This window comes from Onychomys torridus, chromosome 4 (assembly GCF_903995425.1).
Source record: "Onychomys torridus chromosome 4, mOncTor1.1, whole genome shotgun sequence".
NCBI lineage: Eukaryota > Metazoa > Chordata > Mammalia > Rodentia > Cricetidae > Onychomys > Onychomys torridus.
Genome location: NC_050446.1, coordinates 110,488,828 through 110,516,254, shown reverse-complemented (window position 1 = coordinate 110,516,254; position 27,427 = coordinate 110,488,828). Strand labels below are relative to the sequence as shown.

The 27,427-nt window shown below is 41.2% G+C and overlaps 1 protein-coding gene across 13 annotated transcripts in view; it reads right to left on the bottom strand.

The window, feature by feature from the left end:
• Plcb4 (phospholipase C beta 4) overlaps window positions 1-27,427 on the bottom strand; it is a 378,383-nt gene that overhangs the window by 5,126 nt on the left and 345,830 nt on the right. For all 13 annotated transcript variants that reach the window (XM_036183210.1, XM_036183211.1, XM_036183212.1 and 10 more), the window contains 8 exons: window positions 25,609-25,658; window positions 25,350-25,415; window positions 14,661-14,776; window positions 11,091-11,166; window positions 9,257-9,432; window positions 6,806-6,907; window positions 2,245-2,302; window positions 1,362-1,448 (listed from right to left, as the gene is read on the bottom strand). In XM_036183210.1, coding sequence (XP_036039103.1) covers window positions 1,362-1,448; window positions 2,245-2,302; window positions 6,806-6,907; window positions 9,257-9,432; window positions 11,091-11,166; window positions 14,661-14,776; window positions 25,350-25,415; window positions 25,609-25,658 — 731 coding nt within the window. The remainder of the gene's footprint in view (window positions 1-1,361; window positions 1,449-2,244; window positions 2,303-6,805; window positions 6,908-9,256; window positions 9,433-11,090; window positions 11,167-14,660; window positions 14,777-25,349; window positions 25,416-25,608; window positions 25,659-27,427) is intronic.

Here is a 27,427-nt window from a genome sequence, read left to right as displayed (position 1 = left end):
TCAAAGCTATCCTTATCTTCTGCTTCCCTTGAACCCCTTAAGTGAGTTCTGAAGCTTTGGAAATGGCTTTACCCTTTCTTACAGTTTCATGTTGCCAGGGTCATAGTCTGAGAAGGGCTTTAAAAACAGAAAACATAAATTGCATAATGTGTACCAAAACATTATGTATTTATGCGTTGCTCAAATGAACTAGACTTCTAGGACCAAACACATGTCCAGTCTCCTTGGGGACCAGGGAAAGTATTCATGACTAGAATTGGTTAGCTGAAAAGGAAACCAGAAACTTAGTTCACAACCATGAGAGGTCCAAGTTTTGTCCAACAGAGAGTGAGGACTTGAAATCAGCGGTTAGGTTTGTTACCTAAGCTGCAAGACAAAATGGCTATGGCTTTGTGTTCTTTTCTTAAGGGCCTTTTAAAATGTAATTCCTTCTGAAGCATTCTTCAGGGTGAGCTATTTACTCTGGAAAAAAAATCTTACATAGGATTGTTTTCTAGAGGGGGAAGAAATCGAAAAGAAAAATGCAGTATCATTATTTCATCAAAAGCTCTTTATAGCTTCTAAATGGATGTGAATTATCAACAAAGTACAATGTCTGAACCAAGAGTGAAATGAAACCAAGTGAGACAGAAATGTACACTTTGCTGGGAGCTACCATGCCCTGTGAGCTAGAGGCTGAAAGGAAGGCTGGTGGGTTACAACTCATATACTCTACTTCGGGTAAGCAGATTTGTCCTGGTGCAGATAACTAACCAACTGGAGTGGTCCTAACCACCGTGTGCACACTTGAACTTCTCTAGTTAGTATTTTTTCTTTTTTTTTCCCAAGGTGGGGGGAACAGTGAGAAGATGCAAAGCTGTGGTGTTGCTGTTGGGTTGCTTGTTGAGTTATGGAGGCAAGAATTTAGATCCCACCGTGAAGCTCTGGGAAGCATTTACAAGTCCCCTTTCTAGACTGACACTGAAAACAGAAGGCTCTTCTAGTTTGCTTTTTGCTACACCGAGGCCTACAGACTGCAAGCTGCACAGCTTCAAATGGAAATGAAGAGGTCATGTGGAACCTGTTTGCTCATATCCTCTCTTTGAGTAGTCCCGCTTAGAATCCACTCCTGTAATAGATCCAAACGACAACTTTGGACTCTTAACACCCCACACCCACTTCCTTCTTCCACTCCACAAAAAAGGCATTTCTGGTTGGTTGATTTTTTTTTTTTTGATGAAAAGGAGGAAATACAGTAATTGTAAAGTCTCTCTACTGTCCACTATAATCCCTGGCCACAGCCCTTCCCAGAGGGTTCCTGTGGGCCATGGTACCACCCACTGAAGCTGACCTACGTCTGTTATGTGCATTGGGTGAAATACCTGCTCATTTTGTTTCTCTAGGAATTCTAGGTGCTCGAGTTGGACTTTTTTCAACTGATCCATTTCTTTTGACTGTTTCATCGCCAGCTGGAAAAAAAAAATGAACCATTTCAAGTTGAAGTCTCAAAATTATAAACTATGGATGGCTTATTAAGTTTATCATTTAACTGAGGCTGATCATACTTTTAAAAAAGGAACGAAAAAGACCATGAAAACTGAGAAGAGTTTAGATTCATATATTAAGTATATATATTCCCTTTCCTAAATCTTAGAAAATAACTGAGCACTTCTGCATGACTGAAACTTGGCTTTGTAATCTACATAAAATGCTGTTAGATAATTTCCATCATGATTGCAGTCAGAGATTGCTTTGGCTTTCAGGGAGGGGCAATGCTGGAATATTTCATGTACAGAAAAATAATGAAATTAAGCAAATAAGCTCGAAAGGTTGGGAGGCAAGCACAAGTTATTATTCAGATTCTTTTCAAAGAGGAGTGCTGAGAAATGCATGAAATACTTACTCTCTCTCTTCTAGAGAAATGCATGAAATACTTACTCTCTTTCTCTCTTCTAGAGAAATGCATGAAATACTTACTCTCTCTCTTCTAGAGAAATGCATGAAATACTTACTCTCTTTCTCTCTTCTAGAGAAATGCATGAAATACTTACTCTCTTTCTCTCTTCTAGAGAAATGCATGAAATACTTACTCTCTCTCTTCTAGAGAAATGCATGAAATACTCTTTCTCTCTTCTAGAGAAATGCATGAAATACTCTTTCTCTCTTCTAGAGAAATGCATGAAATACTTACTCTCTCTCTTCTAGAGAAATGCATGAAATACTTACTCTCTTTCTCTCTTCTAGAGAAATGCATGAAATACTTACTCTCTTTCTCTCTTCTAGAAACTTTTTAGTGTTGCTGCTGTTCAGCTCCCTGACTCGCCTGAAAACAATGGAGGCAGATCAGAGCGGGACACCATGTGGGGCTCACTTACATCCGTAAGAACCAGTCTTACCTCACTTCATTTTCTGGGTAAGATTATTGCTTCCTTTCCCCTTCATTTTTATTGTAGCATTTATATAGATATAAAAACTAACTGTGTACTCATCACTCAGACTAACCAATACTATTGTTTCTTTATGGTCTCCTACTTTTAAGATTTATTTTGTCCATGTAAATGTGTATTTTCCTGCATGAGTTTATTTGTACCATGCATGTGCAGGAGCCCTCTGAGGACAAAGGAAGGTGTTGGAATTATAGGCAGTTGTGAACTGCCATGTGGTTGCTGGGAAGAGGACTGAGGTCCTCTACAAGAACAGTAAGCACTCTTAACCACAGAGCCATCTGTCCAGTCCCTGCTCTCCTATTTTTAAAGAAAAGAGAATGTTACATATAAAATTTAAACTTTTGTACTCCTTCAGATTCTATTTTTCCCTTCTTCCTTTCCTTGGAGGAAGTCCTGGAGCTTCCAAAGGCTTACTTAGCCATATTTTAATATTTTTAACTATGTATGGATGTGTCCATGTGAAATATATCTAAGTGTTCTCAAACTTTCTTGTTCATAAATCACATGGAGGATCTATCGAAGAGAGACTGCTGTGCTCCCTGACCCAGAGTTAGACTCAAAGGGGCTGAGGGGGCCTGAGCTTCAGCATTTCTAGTGAGATCCCACATAACAAGGTCATGCTAACACCATTCTTTGTGTTTTCAGGATTTAGTAGGGTATTTTTAGCTCCCTCCACAAACCCAAGTTCCCAGAATTCCTTGCTAGTAAGATATGGACTACTTATTCTTTACCCCATAGCTCCATTTTTAACCCTAATTTCCATTTTTATATGTTGCAGCATGGGACTCTGCTTTCCCCATACAGCTGCCCAACCTTGCCTTGCCAGATACTGACGATTCTGCCCCATGGTTGGAGCATCATGCTGTTTTAACTATGTCCCTGGTTATAGGTGGGGTGCTTTTCACGACTATACAACATACAAACGGGTGCACTTCTGTAATCATGTCTTCTCAGGCTTTTCCATCTGTAGTCACTTCACGTGTTTTCCTTTTCTCTTTTAAAATAATATTTATTCTTTGACAATTTATACATGTATACAATGTAATTCCCTATTTCCTTCCTCCAGCATCCCCAGTGCCCTGAACCAGTCTTCTTCCAATTTCCTGTCTTCTTTTGTTATTATTAACATTATCAATAACCTCCAAATCCAATTAGTGCTGTTTGTATTCACATGGATATGGGCTGTCCACAGGGGCACATGGATTTTTCTAAGTAATTCTCCATTCTATGCATAATTTCAAATTTACCATTATCATTAGAGTAATCTTTAAAAATTGTTTGCCTCTACTCATTTTTCAGTTTCCTTTCCACATGTCACTAGTTCACGCTGCTTCTCTCCTCCTGATCATTCTTGCTGACAGTCTAGGGAGTGGCTCATCTGTTCTCACAGGTTTTCAGATAAGCTATTACTTTTCCTGATGCTTTCTCTTGCTTTCCCCACCTCACCACTTTAGTATTCTGTGCATTTTGTTATTTATTTTGATCTAGGATCTTGGTATTCACTCTGGTTTCTACATTTCTACCTTCTTTGATTATTCATATAATTAATTTTAACATTTTTTAAGAAATACACATGCTCTTCATGTTAAAAGTCACTGTAGTTTCTGTCCATAAGAAACAGTGCTTGCATTTTCATTTTATTATAAATATTGTATAATTTCTGTTCAAAAATCTTCTTTGGCTGGGGCGGTGGTGGTGCACACCTTTAATCCCAACACTCAGGAGGCAGAGGCAGGCGGATCTCTGTGAGTTCCAGGCCAGCCTGATCCACAGAATGAGATCCAGGACAGGCTCCAAAACTACACAGAGAAACCATGTCTTGAAAAAAAAAAAACTTCTTTGACCCAAGAATAGAATAACATTTTAGTTTCTATTGGTCTTGCTAAGACCCATGATAAAACTTTAACCTTAGTCCTCAGCAGTATGGTAAAGCTGAAACCACAGCCATATACATGTGCTATTAGGGGTAATCGACTTTTTGGCACAGAGGTTATTATTATTTTAGAAACAGTTATTAGTTGATGCTTTAGAACCAGGTAATGGTAGATACAAAGTTTCATTCAATACATATACATCAAAATAAAGATAATTTTATTTTTGAGACAGGGTTTCTCTCTGTAGCCCTGGCTGTCCTGGAACTTGCTCTGTAGACAAGGCTGGCCTTGAACTCAGAGATCCACCTACCTCTGCTACCTCCCCCTCCCTCCAGGGCAGGGATTAAAGACATGCACCATCATGCCTGGCTAAAGACATTATTTTTAAAGCCTGGATAATGACATTAGCAGCACTTTAGAATTTCCGGTGATTTGAAAGCTGAGTATGGTGGCTGTCCCCCTCATCCAAGAGCTCAGTATTCTGAGATAGGAGGATCTTAGTGAGTTCCAGGCTAGGCTCAAAAACATGATAAGACATTGTATGGAAAAAGGAAGAAAAATTTGAACTCAGCTGAGCTTATGTCTTCTTTGTAATATTTGATAAAACACAATAAAGGACCATTTGATGACCCAGTCTTCATGCTGAATTTTATATTTCACTTTGTACAGACCCAAAGAGTTTAAATTTAACAACACAGTCTAAAACAATTTGAATTAAAAATTAATTTGTATTTAGTGTGTTTGGAATATTTGAGATTTTTGAGCTGAAGAAGGTGTTTTTCTAGGTATATAACACTTTAAACAGAGTTCCTTATCTGAGAAAGTGTCCAGAGTTTGGCACCTTTGAAAAGTGAACAAGAGTCAGAGATAGGCTACAGTTTCCCACCAGAAATAACTGTTGGAACGGATGACTAAGGAGCTCCCTTCTTACTGGGAAGCACAAATGGCACTCATCTCCAGGTCAAAATTACTGCGGAGGGCCAGGAAGATGGTTCAGTGGCTCAAGCCTGACAACCAACCTGACAACCAAGCCTGACAACCTGAGTTCGATCCCTGGGACCCAAAGGAGAGAACTTACTCCTGCAAGTTGTCATCTGACTTCCATATGAGCACCTTGTATGGTTGTAGGTGTTCCTGTGTGTGCTCCCCCCCACCCCCACACACACCATACTCACATAGAGTAAATAAATAAATTACTGTGGAATTCCATTTCCCATTGGTGGGGGGAATATTATCTTTTTTTTTTTTTTTGAGCTGGGGATCGAACCCAGGGCCTTGCGCTTGCTAGGTGAGTGCTCTACCACTGAGCTAAATCCCCAACCCCGGAATATTATGTTTAAATGGCATGCTACACAACTCCACCATAAAAGATGTGTTAATTGGTAGGATGCTTTATATTGTGACATATTTTGATGTACTGTTACTTAGCATCATTTAATAGCTAAAAAGAGTAAATGCAATTGAGGCAGCTCTGCTCAGAACATCAGCACCCACTGAGTAAGGATCCTAAAGGCTAGGCAGCTAGAGCTGAAGCCCAGAGATGCCACTTCCTTGCTGCAATGTCTTCTAATAGTCCTTGGCTTAAGGAGTGATGCACGAGCCTGATACCCTAAACTCCTTCTCCTCCTTGGTTCCCAAGGCCTAATCTGTAGTCTGTTTTTTGGAGCAGAAAACAGTTTTTCATTGGACCTTGTCTTCAGAGAGAAAGCCATATCTCATTAGCTATCATCCATCCATGAGCAGGACCCTTGCTGTCCATGGCTCCTTGAGTTCCAGACTGGTCTTTGGTCTTCGGAACTGGCAGCTTCTGGATACTCACAGATGGGTCATGGGTAGAGAAGTGATTGTTATCTGTGTTCCGGCGGTACCACCTCCTCACCCCCACCCCAGCTATGGGTAACACAGCTACTGACACCACCTCAAGTTCTTTACCAGCTCCGGTGAAGGCTTGCATAGAGCACCTGGTACCACAGTCCTACTCAGGTCTTGTCCCACCCCATCTTATCTTCCTGTCTTTGAGGAAGACCCCTTGCTCAGTAAGTCACATCCACCTGGATTCCTGCCTCAGGCTCTCCTTCCTGAAATCCTACCTAACCCATGGACAAACCAGAAACCTATGTGGAAGCTTTACAGACAAGCCCTGGTGTGTCGAAAAGTAAAACAAGGTGAGAAGTCTTCCTGATATTCAGGACAATCACATCCAGACTTGCCGACACCTGAGCCAGAGAGAGTTGCAGAACGGTTCGGTAGAATGCAGGAAGAATGCTACAGAATTATATAAATTATTGTCAGGTTTCATCTATGTTATGTAAATATAAATACAGCTTACCAGTGGTAGTTAACAAGAAAACATTGGAAACTACTGTACTATTGCAGGAATAATTTACTTCCATTGAAACTGTACTAACAGGACTCTTTAGAACACACCAGCATTATACCTCAGACCCATGTTGCTGATGCTGTCTCAGTAAGCCAGACTGTCCCAGTGAGCATTCTCACACTTACCTTTCCCGTTCTGCCTTATTCTTGATAGATTTATCTTGACTGATGGCTTTACTATTTTCCATAGAAATCTTAGCCTGATGGGCTCGCATCTCTTTGCTTTCCCTATGAAATAAAAATAAAAACAAATGAATGGAGAGGTATATGATGGAGATGAAGCATTCGATAAGGCTACAGTTGAAGGCTAGTGAGTACACTGATGGAGTTCTGGTGCTTACCATTATGTGATTGCTCTTTGTATCCTATGCCTATAAAGAGTGCCTTTAGGATATATAACACGAAAAACAAAAGACACAAAGACAATGTGTAACAATAGGGCTAAGTTCACATTCTTTATGTGACTGAGCTCATGGAGTTATTTTGTACTTTTGCAGGGAGAGAGGAACCCTGGCTCCGGAGGGAGAGTGATGGCTGAGGAGAGCAGTGCCACCTAGTGGAGACATGTGTTATGGCTGGTCTATTTGAGCAAAGATGCTGTATTTACTCAAAAAAAAAAAAAAACCCAAAAAACCAAAAAACCCAGATGTCCAACTTTACCATGCACTGTTTGGGACTCAGTGAGATGGAAGAGACAGGATGCGCTAACCTTCACAAGTGACCTTCTGATGACCGACAGTCCATGGGAATGAAAAAGACTAAACAGTTCCAAGTAAGAACGGGAAATAGGAGACCTGTATTTACAGCCAGCTAATGACAGTGTGAGTGCACACGTATGCACGGCAGACATGTCTATTTTTGGACCACTCATGTGTAAAATAAAGGGATATAGTTTAGAGCACTAAAATGGATGCAATTACAAATAATTTTGAACTTCAGAGTGATCTCCTTAGGTCTTTGTCCGGAATGTGCAAGCCAGGACGCTGGTTACCTAGGTCCAGCGGTTTACTCTGCATGAAGAGGGATGGGCAAGGCTAAGATGGAGTTTTAGTTAGCCACCTTGTATCCCATCAGCAAGACAATGACAGAAACTCTGGACCCAAGGTAATCACTGTCAGAGTTTTCCATAACTTGTTAGTAAAATGGCCTTTCCACCCCCTCATTCTTCCTTCCTACCCTTCACTTAGGAACACTTACGAATGAACACATGTTGCTACAAGCACTCAGTAAGTGAGAACAATTACAAAGCGAAAAAGAAACCATCCACCAGGCAGTGGAGGAAAAAACCCTAGTACTACTGCTACTTTGAGGGATGCTCTTACCACAGACTTATTTTTAAAAGACAAATTAACAGCTGGTTTTGTGTTTATTTTTTAATGGCTTTCTAAGTGGTAAAAAACTAACTTTTTATTTCTTTCAGGTAATATTTAACTTGGAGGCTAATAATTTTTCTCTATGTGGTTACAAAAATGATGATTAGAAATTGTCTCATACTCTTAACACATTTTGAAATAAGAGGAGGTGCCTACAAGCTGGCATTGTAGCAGAGATCAAAGGCGGGGTGGGGGGGGGATGCTGCGGAGACTTGCTGCATGGCACACATCCAACCAGAACTCCTGAAGGAAAAAGACAAGACAACCTCTAACCCTATCTAGGCAAACCAAGTACCCAGAACTCCACAGGGCATAGTGCACGTCTTGACAGAGTCAGACCTTATAAGATGCCATTTGGTTGCCTCACAGGAGAAGCAGAAGCTATGGCAAACCACTTTATTTTCTCATGGCAGGATGTCTCGCCAAAAGTAAGGCTGGGAATTTTCACATACAACCATATAATTTATGTAGTTGCCATTTAAAAAAATTATCATTTTGCTTTATTGGTACCAAGTTTCTGTTTCTGTTTTGTATTATTCTAGGTATATTAGCATATCCCGACTGTGGCATATAGTAAATACTTGATGAAGAGCAAGCAAGCTTTATGCAAACAGGGATGAAAAGATACAAGAAAAAGGCACACTCTACTGCCCAGGGAGAAGTCCAGCTCAGCCTAGGCAGTATTTCAAGTATAATATGCACTTGGCTGAAGTGGGGATAGGCAAATGAACTGATAGGTCGTTGCTGCCTCTTGATCATGTCTGTCTTCCTAAAATGTGAAGTCCTAACAACACACAGAAAGGAAGGAGGCTCTCTCAAATGCGTTGACACTGTGCCATGAGAGTCACCCTAGGAGTTCCATTGGTCAGGCTTTCTTCATGTGTCTTAGCTTCCTAAGAGAATTTAGGTCTTTTTCACTTCCAGCCCTAATTTACTGCTGAGCCCCAGAATACTTAGAGAAGAAAGACCATTTTTTTAGTATGCATTATAAGCAACTGGCAATCTGAGGTAACTTTACGTGATTGTAGTGTCTTCCTAAAACATGTAAGCCATTGGCAGATGCTACTTCTTACAAATCAGTTTCCTCACACTAAGTGAATGAGATACATCGGACTGATTTTTGCTTGTTTTGTATACACACACACACACACACACACACACACACACACACACACACACACAGTGGGATGTCTGACCCTCCCACCTGTCATGGGAGAGCTTCAGCTGCTGGGTCTGCTGCTCATGAGCGTTGATGAGCAGCTTCCTCAGCAGCTCACACTGCTGGTTCAAGTGCAGATCCCGGATCTCTTGCTCCTCAGCACTATGGGTGTTGATCATTTCTGACCATTCCTTGGTGTGCTGTGCCACAATCTCTTTGACCTGTTTGGGGAAATGGGATGGGGTCATCAGGAATCTCTGGGATCAGATACGCACTGAAAGCACACTATTCATGCAGGTCAGTTCACAGCTTGTCTTGTGAATCAGTGGATATCAGCAACTCACAAAAACAATAAATACTAGTCACAGTTTTACTGATGAATCTGTTGCTCCGGCTGGTAAGTATCTTGCAATGACCTGCTCTTTCACTGCCTGTCTCTTCCTCTGGTGTGTCAGTTTCAGCACATTTCATCATCTCATGCTTCTCTTCTATTAGGCCACAGGTCAGGACAGAGAGCTGAGTGCTCTCTTATTCCTGGATTATGGCTTACTCCATCACCCTTAGTAGGCACTAGGGTAGAAAGCCCTCCTCTTCTCCTAGCCACACTTTGTGCAACATGGTTTTCCAGTTCTCTGTCAACAGCTAGAGGCTGTTGCTCCAAATCCTGAAATCTGTCTGACTCTGTGACTTGCTCTAGTCAGTGAGGCAATAGCAATTGTGCCTACAGTGGAGGTCTAGATCTTTCCCTTTCTCTGTAGCTGGTGCCCTGTAAATGAGCCAGGATCGCCCTGCTGGGTGCTGAAGGTCATGTGAGGCACACAACCATCCTGCAGGTGGCAGCCCATTAGATATGCAAGTGAGGATAGTAACCCTCAGCTAACTGTAGATGCATGAGTGAGCCCCACAAAATCAGGGCCACCGCCCATATATAGTCCAGATTCGTGGCCCACAAAATTATGAGCTAATAAATAATAGTTGGTTGAAGGCATTAAATTTTGGCAGCTTAGAACACAGCCAAAGCAAACTGATACCATTGCCAAAGTTTCTGTTCTATATGAGAAAAGTATCTAAAACTCATGGCATAGTGCATAAAGCACTCATTCTCATATCCCAGCTAAAAAGAGACAGAGAGAATGGAGAATGGTGTACAGTCCCTGCCATACAAAATATACAACAAAAAGGAAAACTCCATTTAGAACAGCATGAGTGGCCCATACATGTGTTAGAGCCATGGGGCTGGATGATAAAACTGTACATAGCCATAGGATGTATGTGTTATAGTCGAGAGCTTTAATGTTTTTTTTAATTTCAAATGTATTATTATTGAAATAATGTTTGTGTTCTTCCCGAGTCTTAGCACTGAGGTCTCCAAAGGCTCACAACCTTACTTAAGGTCTTTCAATATTCTAGTTTCATTGACTTAGGGGAAATCACTAGTAGTTAGGCTCAACTCTTAAAATATCAACTTAATTTTTCTCACCCTAAAAGTCCTAGCAAAGACGCGGTAAAATGTAAGCAAGTACTCCGCGCACAGTCTGGCCACTCGTGTCATGTTGATGTCACTTCCGGAGGGAAGTGTATTTGTATTTGTGGTACTTGCAGTGTCTCCTCCCAGCCCATGTGCTCACCGCCTCATCAGGATCATCAAACAACATATATATCATCAGTTTATTTCTACATGCAAGATAAAAAAGATGCTCCATGAAGTAGCTCCTCTCAAAGACAGTGAAATTGAGGCAAACACAAACCTCTGACCCATCTTCCCAGGACAACTCTGCACTGCTCTTCCTGACACCAGATCAATCCCGAGTTGCCCCTTCTAAAATAAACTATTAAATACCTTCTTCAGGTCACTGTGTGAAAATGGGCATTTTCTTACCTTAGATTTGTGATCTGATGTCAGGGTCTGAATTTTAATTTCTGTTTCTTTTTTCATTTCAAGACAGTTACTTCCCCTGAAAATGGAGATGTGAAAATGCATGCCAGAAATTAGACATCTTTCAGCTCCCTTGGGCTTCTGTGACAACATTTTCTGATGAAGACAATATATTCATCAAATGTGTGATGCCATGGCTCATTGGGCAGCATCCATTTTTCCAGGAATACATTTATACCTTAGAAAATATTATCTGTGCCATGATTACTCAATTCAACTGCACACAGAAATACTCCAGGCCTAGCAATTACTTCCTTGTATATCGTCTGTTGTCAGAGTTTCCATTTTGGTTCCTGTTTTCCTTCAAGCTGTTTTTTATTTATTCCATAAAATATTATTAGAGTGGAAAACAGCCTTGAAGTGAATTTCTAATTCCTTCATTTTGGTCATAAAGCAAGATTTTTGTCTTTGAAACATGCCAGTGAGGAAGAAAATAGCATTTATTGGCACTACATGGCAGGGAAGGAGGTGGCTTCTTATTCTCTTTTGAGCAGGAAATATATACCAGGCAATTGCCCAGAAGCCATTACTGCTCATTCTAGTGCTGGTATTTTCTGTTCCACATTACAGCTGAAAGCAGAATGGACCTGGGCTTCTGTCTTCAGCACGAATGCTCTGGCTTATGATGATAGCCCAGCTCACAATGCTTCAGTTTATTAACCTAGCGTCTTCTGAAAGAAACTCTCCCCTGCAAATGGGCTCTCTCATCACACCCGTTGCTTCTCAATGACTGGTATTCAGTGTGTGTTTCTTCTCCAGTCTTATTCAGCAAGCTGAAATGTTCCCTCTGGCTTCGTTCCAGACAAACTTTCACAGTAAATGCAATGATGGGTTTTATTCAGCATTCTTAACCGGCTGGCATAAGCTAAGGATCCCTGTAATATTAAGAAGTCATGACTGCATAATTATTCCCCTTTGCACACTGCCTTATTCATTTTTTTTGCCCTTGTAGAAGCATTTATTATTTCTCCAGCATTAGCTTTTTCTTTCTCTGTCTTCTCCAGTCACTTTCTCCCTGCCACCTTAAACTGAATGGAACATTCTTGAGAGATAGTTATCCCGTAATTAGGCCGGGAGCACTTCAGTAAAGCTCCTTTTTCCACTTGAATCATTTCCTTCAGTTGGGTACTAGGAGTAGGGAAAACGTCTTCATCGATTATGGGAATGACGTCTGATTAACCCTCACCTTAAGTTGAAGATATCAAAAATGCAAGATGCGTTTAGTCCAGCTAGCCTACCCAGTATGCTCAGAGGATCAACCATTCCCCCCTTTCATGTGGCTGACTGGGAGATGCTGATCAGAATCACAAAATTATCCCACTGCCTACTAGAAAACCAGGCAAAGCCCAAGTTCATGTTCTCCTGGATGCGGGTAATTTCCTGCACCACTGTGAAGCTGAAAAATCATAACTCAGACCATCTTCAATCCAAAGTCACCTGCATGTGTTCTAGAAATGGATCTCCTTATGGAAATATCCAAACACATAACCAATTCCCCTTTTACCGACATTTGGGTACCTGGAAACAAAAAGTCCAGGTAGTAACAGGAAGCTCTCCCTGGAGCTAGCTGTGTAGATGAAAACATCTGATAACTGGCTGTGAGGAAGCTTTCAATGAGTTTTTTAGGTCTTGGATTTCAAGTACCAGGAAAATCCTCTCTGCGGAGCCTGGAGGCAGATCTGCATCTGGCAGCATGGACTCAGAAAGAAACCTACAGGCAGGCTTCTTCAGTCTCCTATAACTAGGGTGACATAAGGCACTATGTACTGTGGGACCTCAACTCCTCCTCATGAGGATGGCTTCATGGCCAGTGTATCCTTTGGAACAACCAGTGATAAACATCACTTTCATTCTATTTTATGCTTGAGAATAAAAATAATGGAATAAAAGTGGGTTCTTATCCAATGTCCTATTAGATAATAGGGGCATTGTTGTTATAAATTTAGGAGCTTACTAATATCATTCTTGGCAGAGAAACCACATAGTTCTTGAGTTTGAAAACTTACAAGTAAACTACAGAAAGAGCCCCTACCAACCCATGCATATATGCACCATACTAATTGAACTTAATGGGCTAAAAAGGAAAAAAAGAAGACATGAAGTTGGGAGGGAGATGTGTTGAGAGGAATATGGCAGATTCAGAGCGAGAAAATAGAGGGTGGATATAACTGTATTTCATTAGATACATGTATAATATTCTCAAAGTAACAAAAATTATTTTTAAAAAAGTAAAAAAAAGAAAATTTCAATACTGTAATCCAGGGGAAAATAGAATATTTGTTAAAAATTATGTCAAAATTTTATATATATATATATTTCTTGGAAAGAGCTAAAAATCTGTCAAAACTGCACCCTTAAAACATAGTATTATGTCTACACCTCACATTCAACATTTTAAGATGTCATTAAAAATGAGAAAATGACTTTTTAAAAAAAAGTTAATGGTGCTGATATGGTCAGAAATTTGCAAAAATCATGTTTACAGTTTGAGTGTGACATGTTTTCAGAGGCTCACATCCTACATCTCTTGTTTCCAGGTGGCATTATTCTGGAAGGCTAAGGGTCATTTAGGACCAGGGCTTTGCTGGGGGATGCAGGTCATTAGGGTCAGGACTTGATGGTTATGACTGCTGCTGGTTCCTCCCTCTGATTCCTGGACCTGAGTGATGTGAACATGCTCTACCACATGCTTCTGCTGATAAGAATGACCTGCCTGCCTCCTCCACCACAACAAAGTGAATCCTAGAACCAGAAACACTCCTTCCTCCCCTATTCATGTCAGGTCGTGAGGCCAGACATCCCCACATCCACATTTACTCCCAATATTGCCATTAGTGTGTGTGATGGGCTGCTGAACTTGTCCTGATTCACTTAAAAAAATATATCCAAATGCTTTTAAAGCAACAGGCTCTGGCTCTGCTTCAGTGAGACAAGAAAAACCATGGGAAAAAAGGAGGATTGCATGGACCCTGTGTTTCCACATATACTGCCCAGTTTGTGTTGTTCTGGAAAATATAACTGTAATAAAAGTAAAGGTGCCTTCCAAAGTGAGCTCCCAGGAGAGTGTAGGCATAGTGAAACAGAACAATCAACAGTGATAGGCTGTAACAGAAATCATTTTTGGACTGTGGTGAATTGCCATTAACTATATCTTTTGAAGCCTCTAAACATTATTTATAAAATAAAAAGTTATAATCACTTCTTGGACTGGAAGAGTTAATTTTAAAATTACTTTTGGATAAATCTACCTTTAAAAAATCATAACTAATTACCATGAACTAAAGGTTTTGGGTCTTAGCTGAGACCATCCTTAAACCAGGACTAAGGTGATTGATGCCACACTCCACTGTGATGACACAGGGTTGGAAATGAATGGAGCTCTCATTTTCTAGGACTAATTTTTAATGATGACACCGCACTAACACTAAGTTCTTTCATGGTCTGAGGCAGCTGGGCTGTGTAAAGTCACACTAGTCCAGGGAGGATGCTTCAGAAGTTAACCAGCAGTCTTACCCCTTCTTCTTCATCGCCTTCTCTAGGATTTTCTCATGAGTCGACTTCTCTTTGTCGTACTGGGCCACGATTTTGTCAACTTGTGTGCAGTGGAGCTTCTGCATGGTACTGTGCTCCTGAGCAGGAAAAATGTACAGTTATGATCTGGAGTTCAATCGAATCGGAAAAGCTTTACACTGTCAGTCTGGCCTTGTGTCCATCAGCTTCCCTGGAGTGTTTGGGAAGCCAGTGTGGAATGCAGTCTGAGAATTAGGCAGACTTCTGGTCCTCCGCCCAACATTAGTTGCCTTCTCAAGAGCATCCCTAGAAGGGGAGTCCCCAGGCTAACAAACACACCACTTCAAAAGGGAGTCTTGCTTACAAGTGGCAGCCCCTCTACAGTGCTGAAAATTACCCATGTGGGTGCTTCCTGAACTGGGACAGTGTAGAGAAGCGGAATATGGTGCCTAATTTGCCATTATCCCTCCAATCTCCTAGCAGAGGTAAAGTTTTGAATATGATGACTCATCATGAGTTATAACTGCTGAGTTCAGAAGCAGCCTTCATGGTATTAATTACATTGCTTGCAGAGCAAAGATAAATTTTTCACTGGTAGCTTTACTAAAATGTTAGACTTTTGCAGGTTTCTGAGGTACTTTATTTGATGCATTTGATGTTGGCGCCACAGCCTCAGGCCTACAGCTGCCATTCCAGGCCCCACAAGTTATTAGAAAGGACTGAGCTGGAGGAGGGAAAAGCAGGTTAAGGTCTATGGTTTTCACAGGACCTCGTACTCTGGAGGTGTGGATACTGAGTCTTTCTTGACCTTGGACAGGAATAAATGCTCCCACTTTTCTGACTATAGTCAAGCCAAATCAGTTCCCCCTAGCTACTTCCTTCTTAATGGCTGAGGGTATCTGAATTCTCATTCTTCTATCATGTTACTAGTAGTATTTCTCTAGCCTGGGATTTAAAACATCTTTTAAGGATGTGAGCAACATGGACAACTGAAAAGCATTCTTGTCTCTTAGCGAAAGTGACCCTAGGTTTGGACCTTGAGACTTACATGCTAGGTGGGATTGCTGTTTACTTTTTCTGTGTCTAGTCTGATGGGCTCTTAAGAACCATGACCCTACTTTCCATTTCAAACTGAAAAAGTGGTTCTGGAAGTCCAGAGACCATTAGAAGGCTAATAACCAGCTGCATTCCGAGAATCAAAAGCAATTGACCATAAACAGGCAAGGGCAGCTCCAATGGGCATTACCCCTTTCTTCCTTGTCTTTTTGTTTCAATATCCTACCACTGGATCACAGGGTCATTTCCAGGGCTTTCTTCTACAAATGCCAGATTCTCATGTACACACATTGTTTCACCTTGTAGCTAACCTTCGTGTTTGGAAATGTACATAGGAGACATCCTTGTTTAAAATGCATCTCCATGTTCAATGAGTTATGTAGGCACTGTCTTCAGAAATATGGCTCTGCTGTCAGTTTGTGGAGAGTAACCCATAGTTTTGAAAACAGCCTTGGTTGTTTGGGGAACCCCATGGGACTCCTTTGGACAATGACTCAATTAGATGTAACCCATTCTTGGTACTAGAAGCTTCATTTGGTGACAACAGATATTCAGCTGGGGCTCTGTCTCCCCCATTATTTAGAGATTTCCTTCATACATGTATATATTTTATGAAGCTTCTACAGTAATAGGTTTCCATACTATCCCTCCAATAGCCTTTAATTTTTGATGTCTCTCCTCATAGTCCCTCCCTCTTGCCCTTCTCTCTTTCCTTTCCTACTTGACCTTCCCACCACCCATAACTACCCATTCTATTTCCCTTTCCTAGGGAGATCTATCTGCCCTTCCCTACCACCCCACTACCCCGCCCAGTCCCTTACTCTATACCTAACTTCTGTGGCTGCAGATTGTAGCTTGCTTATTGAGTACTTTACAACTAATATGCACACATAAGTAAATAAACACCAGATTTGTCTTTTTGGTTCAGTTAACTCACTCAGGATGATTTTTTTTTTCTAGCTCCATCCTTTTACATGTAAATTTCATGATTTTTTTTATTTTGTCTGTTTGGTTTGGTTTCGTTTTTAACTGCTGAGTAACTTCCATTGTGCCTACAGAGAGGCTTCACCCCTATGTGCTAGTGGCTTTGGTACAGGAAGGTACTCTAAGCACTACCAAAGGAGAAATGTAAACACAATCCCAATGGTTGGAGGTTGCAGTGTATCATGGCCTGGCAGCTCTCTCTGAGCTCATCAACATGGAGGACTCCTTGCTCCCTCCCATAAGGTGCCCTGCTCTCTACCTAACCTTATTTGGAGACTGTAACTAGTTCCGGATGTCTGATTTATCTCTAGTATAATCCTTGACACAGTTCCCTGTGTCACACACAGGGAGAAGCTTTCCCCCTGCTGCTCAAATGGTAATTAGACATTGTGCTAGGAGCTTTACAATAGGATCATGCTTCCACAGTGCTGTGGAATACTCCTTCTATATGCTTGAATATGTATTACTCTCATTGGTTAATAAAAAGCTAACATGTTGGTAACCAGTCAGGAAGTTAGACAGAAAAGCCAAACTGGGAATGATGGGAAGGAGGGCAGAGTCAGAAGAGATACCAGCTAGCCATAGAGGGAACAGAACATGCTGCTCGAGGACAGGTAAAGTCCCATGCCACATGGCAGAATGTAGATTAATAAAAATGGTTTAATTTAAGTTGTAAGAGCTAATTAGTAATAAGCCTGAGCTATCAACTGAGCATTTATAAGTAATATAAGCCTCAGTGTGGTAATTTGGAAGCTGCTCCCAGGATGAAAAAACTCTGCCTACACCACAGCTAAGACTTGTACTAGGAGCCTTATGATAGGAGTGTGCTGTTTAATGCAAATTAGGTGATTCCTGAGCTACTGTCCCCAATCCTATATATCCCCTATACTCTGGAATAAAGCTGAGCTGTCTCCCTGAAGCAGTCTCCCCAGGAAGGCTATTTCTGTTGTGTTCATAGGCTGCATACAAAGCTCTCTGTCACTGCTTCTACCACTTTGTCCTTGTGGACTGGTGGTCAATGTACCCTGAGAAAAAAATGGGACCCCACAATGCAGCTACAAATTCTTTGATCTACAATGGTGTCCTGCCTGCAAGATATGTTAGGGCAATGGTGGCACAAAGCTTACGGGAAAGGCCAATAAATAATCTGATTTGACTTAAGACCACTCTACAAGATGGAACCCATACCCAAAACTTCTTGAGTGACCAAGAACCTGAGACTAGATAGCCCAGCGGATAGGGTAAAACCAAATATTACAGCTGTACTAAAAGCACATAGCAATAAAATGACTCCTACTAACATTCTGCTATACTTATAGATTAGTGCCTTGCTCAGCCATTATCTGAGAAGCTTCCTCTTGCAGCATATGAGAATACAGAGACCTGATAGCCAGACAGTATATACCGAGTAAGAGATTTTGAAACACTCTGCCCTAAACTGGACGTCTCCATCAGATCCCTCCCTGCAGGATGCAGGAACCCTGCAGAAGAGGAGGTGGAAAGAGTGTAAGAACCAGAGAGGATGGAGAACACCAAGGAAACAAGGCCTTGTCAATCAATAGGACTCACAGAGACTGAGGCAGCATCTACAGGATTCTTGAGTCTGTGATGAGTGGGTCTCTGCATCTATGTTTATTTCTTGTGCCTTTTATTGGGCTCTTTTCCTTCTGTGTGTTTTTTATGTTCTATTCCAATGTGTTAGTTTTGTCTTAATATATTTTATTTATCCTAATATATTTTATCATTATCAAATCAAAGCCTGTTTGTTTCCTAATGAGAGACAGAAGAGAAGTAATCTGAATTGGGGGGGGGGGTGCTGGAAGACGAGGGATAGGAAACCATAATCAGGATATATTCTGTGAGAAAAATTTTTCAATAAAAGGGTAAAAAAAGGATAAAATAGCCATGAAAAAAATGTATTTCCACACCTTGCTTGGAGACTTCAACTTAGCCTCAGCTGGTACAAGAAAACACATCTTTGTGAAGCCTTAGCCCAACAATTCTATGCTGAAAAATTAGTTCTGAAGAAAGACCGATATTGTGCCCTGACCATCTCATTATTCTAAAAATGTGTTCCTCAGACCATACAGAAGATGACAAAGTATGGAAATAAAGGCCAATATGGGGAAAACCAGAGGCAGCTGGGTAAAGTAACTAAGATTCTGTATTTTCAAGTCAGGCTGAACTAGGTCCCATCCTGGCTCTACCATTTAAATGCCAAGTGATTTAGTCAAGCTACCCCCGCCCCATGAGGACAGATGATGCCTTCTTTCCAGTGGTTGGATGAGTACCTGCAGCCACAGTTACACCTCTCTATTCACCCTGCTTTATAATATGACTTGCTCAACTTTCCAATGGGAGAGCCTTTATCTCTTAATGTGGGTCAGATTGGGGACTGTTTTTAGTCAACTCAATGAGGAGAAAGTGATGGAAGCTAGGTCTGAGCTGGAAGCCCCAAGAGCCTGGCATGTTCCACTTGGACTTAGGGATCTCTGCCATTTGAATAGGTCTAGACTTGCCTGGAAGATAAACAACTACATTACAGAGCCAGAAAGTAGTTCAGGAGAGGCCCCCTAAGCCAGGCAGCCCTCTAACTGCCCACTGCTTGCTACTCTGGCTGTGGCAGAATATATGAGAGTCCAGTAGAGATCAGAGAATGTTTCCAGCTGAAACCATCGCAAGTGGCCCACAAAACTGTAAGCTAAACTGATGGCTTGTCAATATATTTCAGGATGGCTTGTTACCAAGGAAAAGCTAACTAGTAAGCTAATATAATCATAGTGCCCCTTTACATACTTTTATAAAGATATCTAAAAACAAACATTTGTATATACCTAGGTTAGCTCACCCACTATCCTCTCCTCTCCTCCATCTCCACACTCAGATGTCTGCTTAATTCTATAACTCCCAAGTATCCCCTTCTTTCATATCACATGTAGTCTTATACTATTCCTCCAATTATATTTTTAATTGGGTTGTGAAATAATAAGTTTCACGTAAGTTTTAACTAATAGCAAGCTAATCTCAAAATATACCTTAAAAAAAGTTCAAATGAAATTTCCTGGCATTGGTAGACAATACCATTCTCAGAAGACATGACTTATTAAATGCTAATTTCATTGTAAGTCATGATGTACCTCCCTAAGTGTTATTGGCCATGGAGTTCTCAGACATTTCCAAAACAACAAAGATGATTACCATTGACCTTGGTTACCAATCATAATTTCATGGTAAGACTCTTGCTGAAGGTACCACACATTTTGGCTGGCTATAGGGCATAAACTGATTGGGGGAACTTCTTCCATATTGGGCTGCTTTCATAGTGCCAGAAAGTGCTATGTAGGCTAGTGGGGGATAACAAGACATCCATAGCCTTACCCAATTGGACCATGCATGATACAATACCAATCTGCTAGATAAAATGTGCCCATTGGTACAATCTTGGCATGACTGTTACAGGGCAGTTAGCCACTTTCTGACTGAATCTGAGGCAGGCTCCTCAAGAAGGAATTTCATGCTGGTACTGTGATCCTAGTCAAAAGGCCAGGGCTTAGGAAATCATAGGTCCCAGCATAAAACCTGCAATTGTTATTTTGTTAAATGGCCACCTTGTCAAATTGCCTTCTAAATATTTATGTTTATACCCATAGACCTGGACTACTCTCAAATATGGTCAGAAAAAGTAGGCACCGCTGTCAGTGGGTAGCATTCAATGCAGAGACTCATAATTGGTCAAAGTGCTGACTGAGCACTCAGCTTTAAATAGGGTGCATTGCTGTGGGATGTCTTTCCATATGCTGTGAATATGTATGGCTCCCGTTGGATAATAAATAAAGCTGCATTGGCCAATGGCAGGGCAATATAAGGTTAGGCCGTACATTCAAACTGAAGACGAGATGAAGAAGGGTGGAGTCAGGGGAGCCCACAGCTCTAGGAGCAACAAGGTATCAGCAGACCAGTAACACCATGGCCACGTGGCAACACATAGATTTATAGAAATGGGTTAATTTAAGATGAAAGAGCTAGTAAGCAAGAAGCCTGAGCCATAGGCCATACAGTTTGTAATTAATATAAGCCTCTGAATAATTATTTTATAAGCAGCTGTGGGACCACGGATGAGAGAGATTCATCCAGACTGCTGGGCAAGGCAGGACTGGAGAAAATTCTGTCTACAGTGCATCTCTAATAACTCTTGACTTCTTGTCAAGAAGAGGACAAGGAAAGAATATAAGAGGTAGAGGGTGTGGAAGAATGTTGTGAAATGCTACTTTCTAGACATGACATGGTCATCACTTTCATGAACTCATAGCAGCTGTGGTTACCTGCATAAGACCTGCACCATGATCCTGCATAGATGGAGGAGGTGCTTATCCTGCCCCCACCCCTGACTGCTATTAGTAGTTGATAGTGGTTTTTTTTTTTTTTTTTTTTTTTTTTTTTGAGCTGAGGATCGAATCCAGGGCCTTATGCTTGCTAGGCAAGCGCTCTACCACTGAGCTAAACTCCCAACCTGGTAGTTGATAGTGTTGTGGATGATTGATTGATAAATAAAACAGATTGGCCAGTAGCCAGGCAGTTTCTGTGTGTTTACTTGGTTGGGTCTGAGTGGCTATGGGACTGGTGGGTGAGAGAGATTTGTCCTGACCGTGGGCCAGGCAGGACCAAAATGCTACATGATAGCATCATTCTTTTTGAGGTCCTCCCACTGGTAGATTGCCCCTGTTCCAGTGGATAGGCCCACATGCAAGAACATATTAGCTGTATTGCATTAATTAGATTCAGTGGGTTGTTAAAAGAAAAAGACATGAAGCTAGGAGAGGGATACATTGGGAGAACTGGGGAGATGGGATTAAATATGAGCATATTTCATTATATATACATGTGAAACTCTCAAGAATATAGAACATTTATTTTTAAAAAGAATTAATGTTTAAATATACGCATTGGCTAGTCATACCATTGAAAATGTTTTGCAGATAGAAAAACTGGTGAGCGTTAAATAAGGTCGGACGGGATGAAGAACCAGTATGCCCTGTGGTAACAGTCCATGCTCCCTCTCCACTCTGTTAGTTTTCATTTGCCCGTGTTAAAGACAAGCCTGTTTGCAGGCTAAGCCCAAATATATATAAATGCTCATATATTCTTTATCTGACAAGCTGGCTAAGAGCATAGAAATATTAATTATTATAGATAACAATTATAGACTGTCTATAAACAAAAAGGTATAATTTTTAGAAAGCAATTCTTTGTAATAAAGCACTTGAGACAGTGCAAACAGTCCAGAAATATTCTTTATAAAAATAGACAGTGTGCTAAGTAGTAAGGGGTATGTAACCAGCATGTGACTAGTTAAATTCTCCCCAGCAAGGAACACTCCTCTAAATTTCAGCTTATTCATGTCTAAACCGTGGAGAGTATTATTTAGGTTTTGGGTAATGCAAAGTGGCACTGCATAGATGTTAGTCTCGTTTATCATACTAGCTTTATGGAAGACTCCCAAACTCAGACTTCACAAATATAATTAATGCATAGCAGACTGAGCAGCAAAGTACATATAATGGGAGAGGAGTTCATTCATAAGCTCTTGATGCACAGTATGACTTCAGCTTCTGAAGCATGGGAAAGATGCAGAAAATGCAGTTTACTACTCAGACAGGACCCCTGAAAAGCAGACATACAGTGGAAAACATTTTACTGTATTTCAACTCTTTTACTTATTCCAGAGAATTCTCAAGGCTAATGTTTCCTCCAAAAACTGCACACTACCAAGCTATTATGGAAATCTACCCAAAGTGAGACAGCAGGATTTAGAGAAATTTAAAATCTTTGTTTCCTGCTGGAGAGAGGGAGGAAGGATTGCAGGAGTCAGAGGGGACATCACAAGAAAACCCACAGAATTGACTAACATGGGATCATAGGAGCTCACAAGAGTCTGAACCGATGGCCTAGGGTCTCTGCATATATGGGACAGTTGTGTAGCTTGGTATTCTTGTGGGACTCCTAATAGTGGGAGTAGAGGCTGTCTCTAACTCTTTTGCTGGCTTTTGAGACCTTGTTCCTCATACTGGCTTGCCTTGCCCAGCCTTAATACAAGGGGAGGTGCTTAGTCTTACTGCAACTTGACATGCCATGTTTTGTTGATATTCATGGGAGGTCTGCCCTTTTCTGAACAGAAACAGAGAAGTGGATGGGGAGGGGAAAGGTAGGAGGGATGGGGGAACTGGGAGGATAAGGCAGGGGAAACTATTGTCGGGATGTAAAATAGATAAATTTAAAATAATAATAGAAAAAAACCTTTGTTTACACCTTATGTAGGGGCTTTAAGAACTTGGAAGTTACTTTCTGCAAGGAAAGGTAATGGATTTATCTAGCCATAAGGGATCTAGTGCTTAATAACTGAAAGGAATGTATTCCTGTCAACTAGAGAGGAAAAAATATATAGACTGAAACCTAGGGCATCCTGAAGTGAAAGAGGTCTACTAGTATCTCTCGGTTTCACAAAGAAACAATTTACATTCTTTGCCTCTTTCCCATCAAGCAAATAGGCCAGACAAGGAAATCAACAGTTCTGCATCTTTTAGGGAGTAGATCACATTTCACAGGATTAAGAAAACCCTTATCATCTCACCTGTTGTCACTGTGTTTGACTCAAGGAAAAGGTCTTATTAACTTACCTAAGCATCTAATGCCCTACATGATTAACATAAGAATGTCAGGCCTGGCCTCAGGAAGTTTGGGTTCAGTTACCAGCCCTGCTGCTCCCCAACTCTTGGACACTGGTTAAAGGGCTTGATTGAACTGATCCTTGGTTTCCTTGTGTGCAAAACAGCTCCTTGAGAGGAACTCTTCCAGGAAGATACAAACAGCAATGAGCATTGAGCTGAAGAACTTTTAGCTGATGTTCCCTCTGTTGTTTTTACAGCCACAGTAGATTTCCTGACCAACACAGTGACCGCCAAGAGGCCACTAAAGGACAGAGGTTCAGTAAGGGAAATCTGTTGTATTATGCAGTGGTATGTGGGCACCAACTTCACTCCTACTGATTGAAGTAATTACTTCATTTTTCTCTTCCTGTGGCCTATCCACAGTCCAAACTTTTATCAGCAATAAAAATAAAATCCAAACTTTAAACATCTCTGCCTTTAAAACATTTCTGCCCCACAGAAAAAGTCTGTGTAGTCTCCTCTTTAGGCAATGAACTGAATCTCACAAATGGGGTATACCGGTTTGAAGGAAAAGTGACCCCATAGGCTCATATACATTTGAATGCTTGTTCTGCAGTTGATGGAACTGTTTGGGGAGAATTAGGTGGTGTGGTCTTGTGGGAGGAGATGTGTTACTGTGGGTGGGCTGTGAGGTTTTCAAAGCTCTCACCATTCCCAGTAAGTTTCTCTCTCTCTGTTTCTGTCTGTCTCTGTCTCTGTCTATCTCTCTGTCTCTGTATCTGTCTCTCTCTCTGCCTGCCTGGAGGTTGTTGTCTTAACATGTAAGCTCTCAGCTATTTCTCCAGCACCATGCCTGCCTGATGCTGTGCTCCCAAACATGATGGTCATGGACTCACCCTCTGAAACTGTGAGCCCCCAATTAAATGTTTTCATTTATAAGTTGCCTTGGTCATGGTGTTTTGTCACTCAATAGAAAAGTAACTAAGACATTGGTATTCATGAAAGTCTGTAACAGTGTAACAGTCTTTGAAGACTCCTATCAGTAAACATATTTAACTATCAATTCCATAACACAGGGAACATTCACTGGCCAGGATAATTTCTGGCCTCTCCAAGGAGAACAAACTGAGGAGAAAGAACAAGCTTTTCCACCATGCCATTGGCACATTAGCAAGTTTACCCCTGACTCCCAGCAGGAAGCACAGGTTTGAGTGGGGTCTGGGGGCCTGGGCAGAGTGGGAAGCAAGCATGCAATGTTGACATGAAAGAGCTTCAAAGTCCTTTCAGACAAAGAGAGTTTCTCTATCTCTCTTTGTGTTTCATGAAGAGGACACACAGGATCCTGACAACAGAGGCAGTTAGGCTTCTCAAGACAGAAAATTAGTTCTGCATCTGCCCCCACCCCAGTACTGCATGTCCCCACCAGACCTCAGATCTGCATTACCCCCCACCACACCTCAGTCCTGCATACCCCACCTGCCTGTGTAAGAGAAGACAGTAAGAAGCATGATGCCTGAGAATTGAAAACCCTTTCAACTCATTGGGGGAATTCTTGGGGTCACTTCTTGGTATTCTCTTAAACTTCTAACTACCTATTAAGAATTCTTCTGATCCCTGCCTGACAGACTCCTTAGTGATGCAAAGTAAAAATACAGAAACTTCAGAAGTAGGTTATTAGTTAGGGTTTACCCAACCTTGAGAAGAAAAGTGAGAGGTGCCCCCTGCTAGGAGCTCCCCACATACATGGTTTTATAAACTATTGGACAGTGACCTGGGAACAAAGGCACCAGCAGTTAACAGTAAGGTAAGATGAGGGTCGTGTTTGCTATCTAGTTGGCTAGAACTAGCTTCTAACTAGCATTCAGGGAAATCAATGGTTCACTGTACACAACACAAAATAGAAGTGGTAGGTCTTCATCAGATAGCTAAAAGTAAAATAAAAAAGAATTGACATAATGTACACCCATGTATATGAAAACCACTGTACCTTTGCATGCTTCTTCTTTAAAGAGTTCAACTCTTTCTGTTGTTTCTTTAAATGCTTCAAGTAAGCCTGCCAGAGAGAAAAAGAGGATTCAAAATGAGATCTCTCTCTCTCTCCCCCTCCCTCTCTCCCCTTCTTTCCTATCCTCTCTTCTATCCTTTCTTCAGAGGTAGTCATAGTAACTATATTTTGTGAGGAAAAAATACCTGTTTTCTTGACATGCATGTTACAAGGACACTTGAAAGTGGTTAAAACATTTTACCTTCATTTGCTTTAAATCTTCTATCCTCACTTGAGGGATAAGTTCAATACCTTAAAAAAAGTCACAAAATGTCAATATGTACATTAGAAATTAGAGTGAATAACAGACAATATAAACTTCCATTCTAAAGCTGTACCTAAAGCTTCCAAAGCAGTGTTCACGCTACAGACAGAAACATCTTACATTCCTATAGCAACACACTGAACTGGGCCATCATCAAGTTTTGTAAATCCTGTTTCTCTACCAGCATCTAACTCAGGCCCACATAACTCAGAGAGTGCAGATCACAAGAGAAAGCTCTAAGATAGCCCTTGGACAGGACATGGTAAGAAGGTAGGTAGGTGAACCCCAACCTTAGGCAGCCTTAGGCAGGTCCTCTGGAGCTCCCATGTGCAATGGCTTAGGAGTTGCTCTACCTGAATGAAGAGAGCTTTGTGGTTTCACATGTGTCAGCACAGAGTGTCGGAGGTTTCCTGAAACCTTCCAGGCATTTCAGTGGGGGAATTCCCACAGTGTCAGGGCAATTGTGCAGAAGTAGCTATAACTGCCAAACAACCAGCCTTCTTAGCACTAGGTATGGGCAAAATGACCCCATATAGAGGTCAGGCACAATAGTTCTGTTGTAGCTATTTTTTACCTTTGTATTTAAGGTACACAGCATCAGTCAACTAAATTTCAACTCGATTCCTATCTTAATCATCCATCACCAAAAAGCAAGACTTTGTGAGCTTCTTTTTGACGAATTTAACCTTGGTATTTAAGCAGTATGTTATTGAGTATGGCAATGTTGTAAACACAGAGAAAACAATGAAATTGGACTCCCTATTTAAAGGATGCTGTCTTGAGAACCTAGAGGAATACACTCAGCTAGCTTGCTTGCTTGCTGAGTAAAGGCTGGACTCAGAGTAGTCAGGGCAAACACAATTGCAGAAGAATCCCTAATGGCTTCTGTTTGCAGATTTTCATCGGAGGCAAATACAATGAATGTGTACTCAAGCATAATTGATTTCTATTGGGATTCCCAAAGGCAGGTAGGATGTATTTAAGAAAGACAGGTATGGAGTCCCATGCTCTTGCTTTCAGGTCTTATTCATTTTAAGAATTACACCATCCAGTGGATGTAGAAGCAAAGTCTTGACTGGAAGAATCAGTGCTGGGTTCCATGATATTTTAGGGTAGGATAGGAAGGGTGTACAGAGCCATTTTCTGATATCTTGTGTCTGGTATGATAATCCCCTCCCCACCCCACCTCACAGTGAAGGAGAGAAGCAGTATAGGCAGCAGGTGAATGCTGCAAAGCCAAGGGCTTCCTCTTCTTGACTGCCAGCTCTCTTGTTTATAGAAAGAATACAGGGTTTAGGAGACTGCAAGGTCCTTATATACCTGGCAAGTCCTAAGTACTTGGGCTGCACTGACAAGACTTTCTTTCCTTGCTTTGGTCTTAACCAAATCTTGATAAGCAGGAGTCTAAAAATAGCATACCTTCCTTGATGACATTTTTCATTGTTGGAGAAATATACAAATGCTGCATAAAAAATTTTAATTCCCCTACATAGTTAGGAAAATCTCACATTTTATAGGACAAAAATTAGTTATACATGCTGAGATCAATGTGGTCAATAGGACATCTGACAGGAACAGAGATAGCCTATGTGTGAGGTCTCCACAGACACATAGTTCCCAAGCAGTGGAAATGCAGGTATGTGAGGAACTCAATGTTCAAGCTTTATTTCAGCTCCCTTGCATTGCTCCATGTGGCCACAGGCTACCATGTTGGACAGGGCACGTCTGTTGGCTGGCCTGGTAGGAAAGTGGGTCA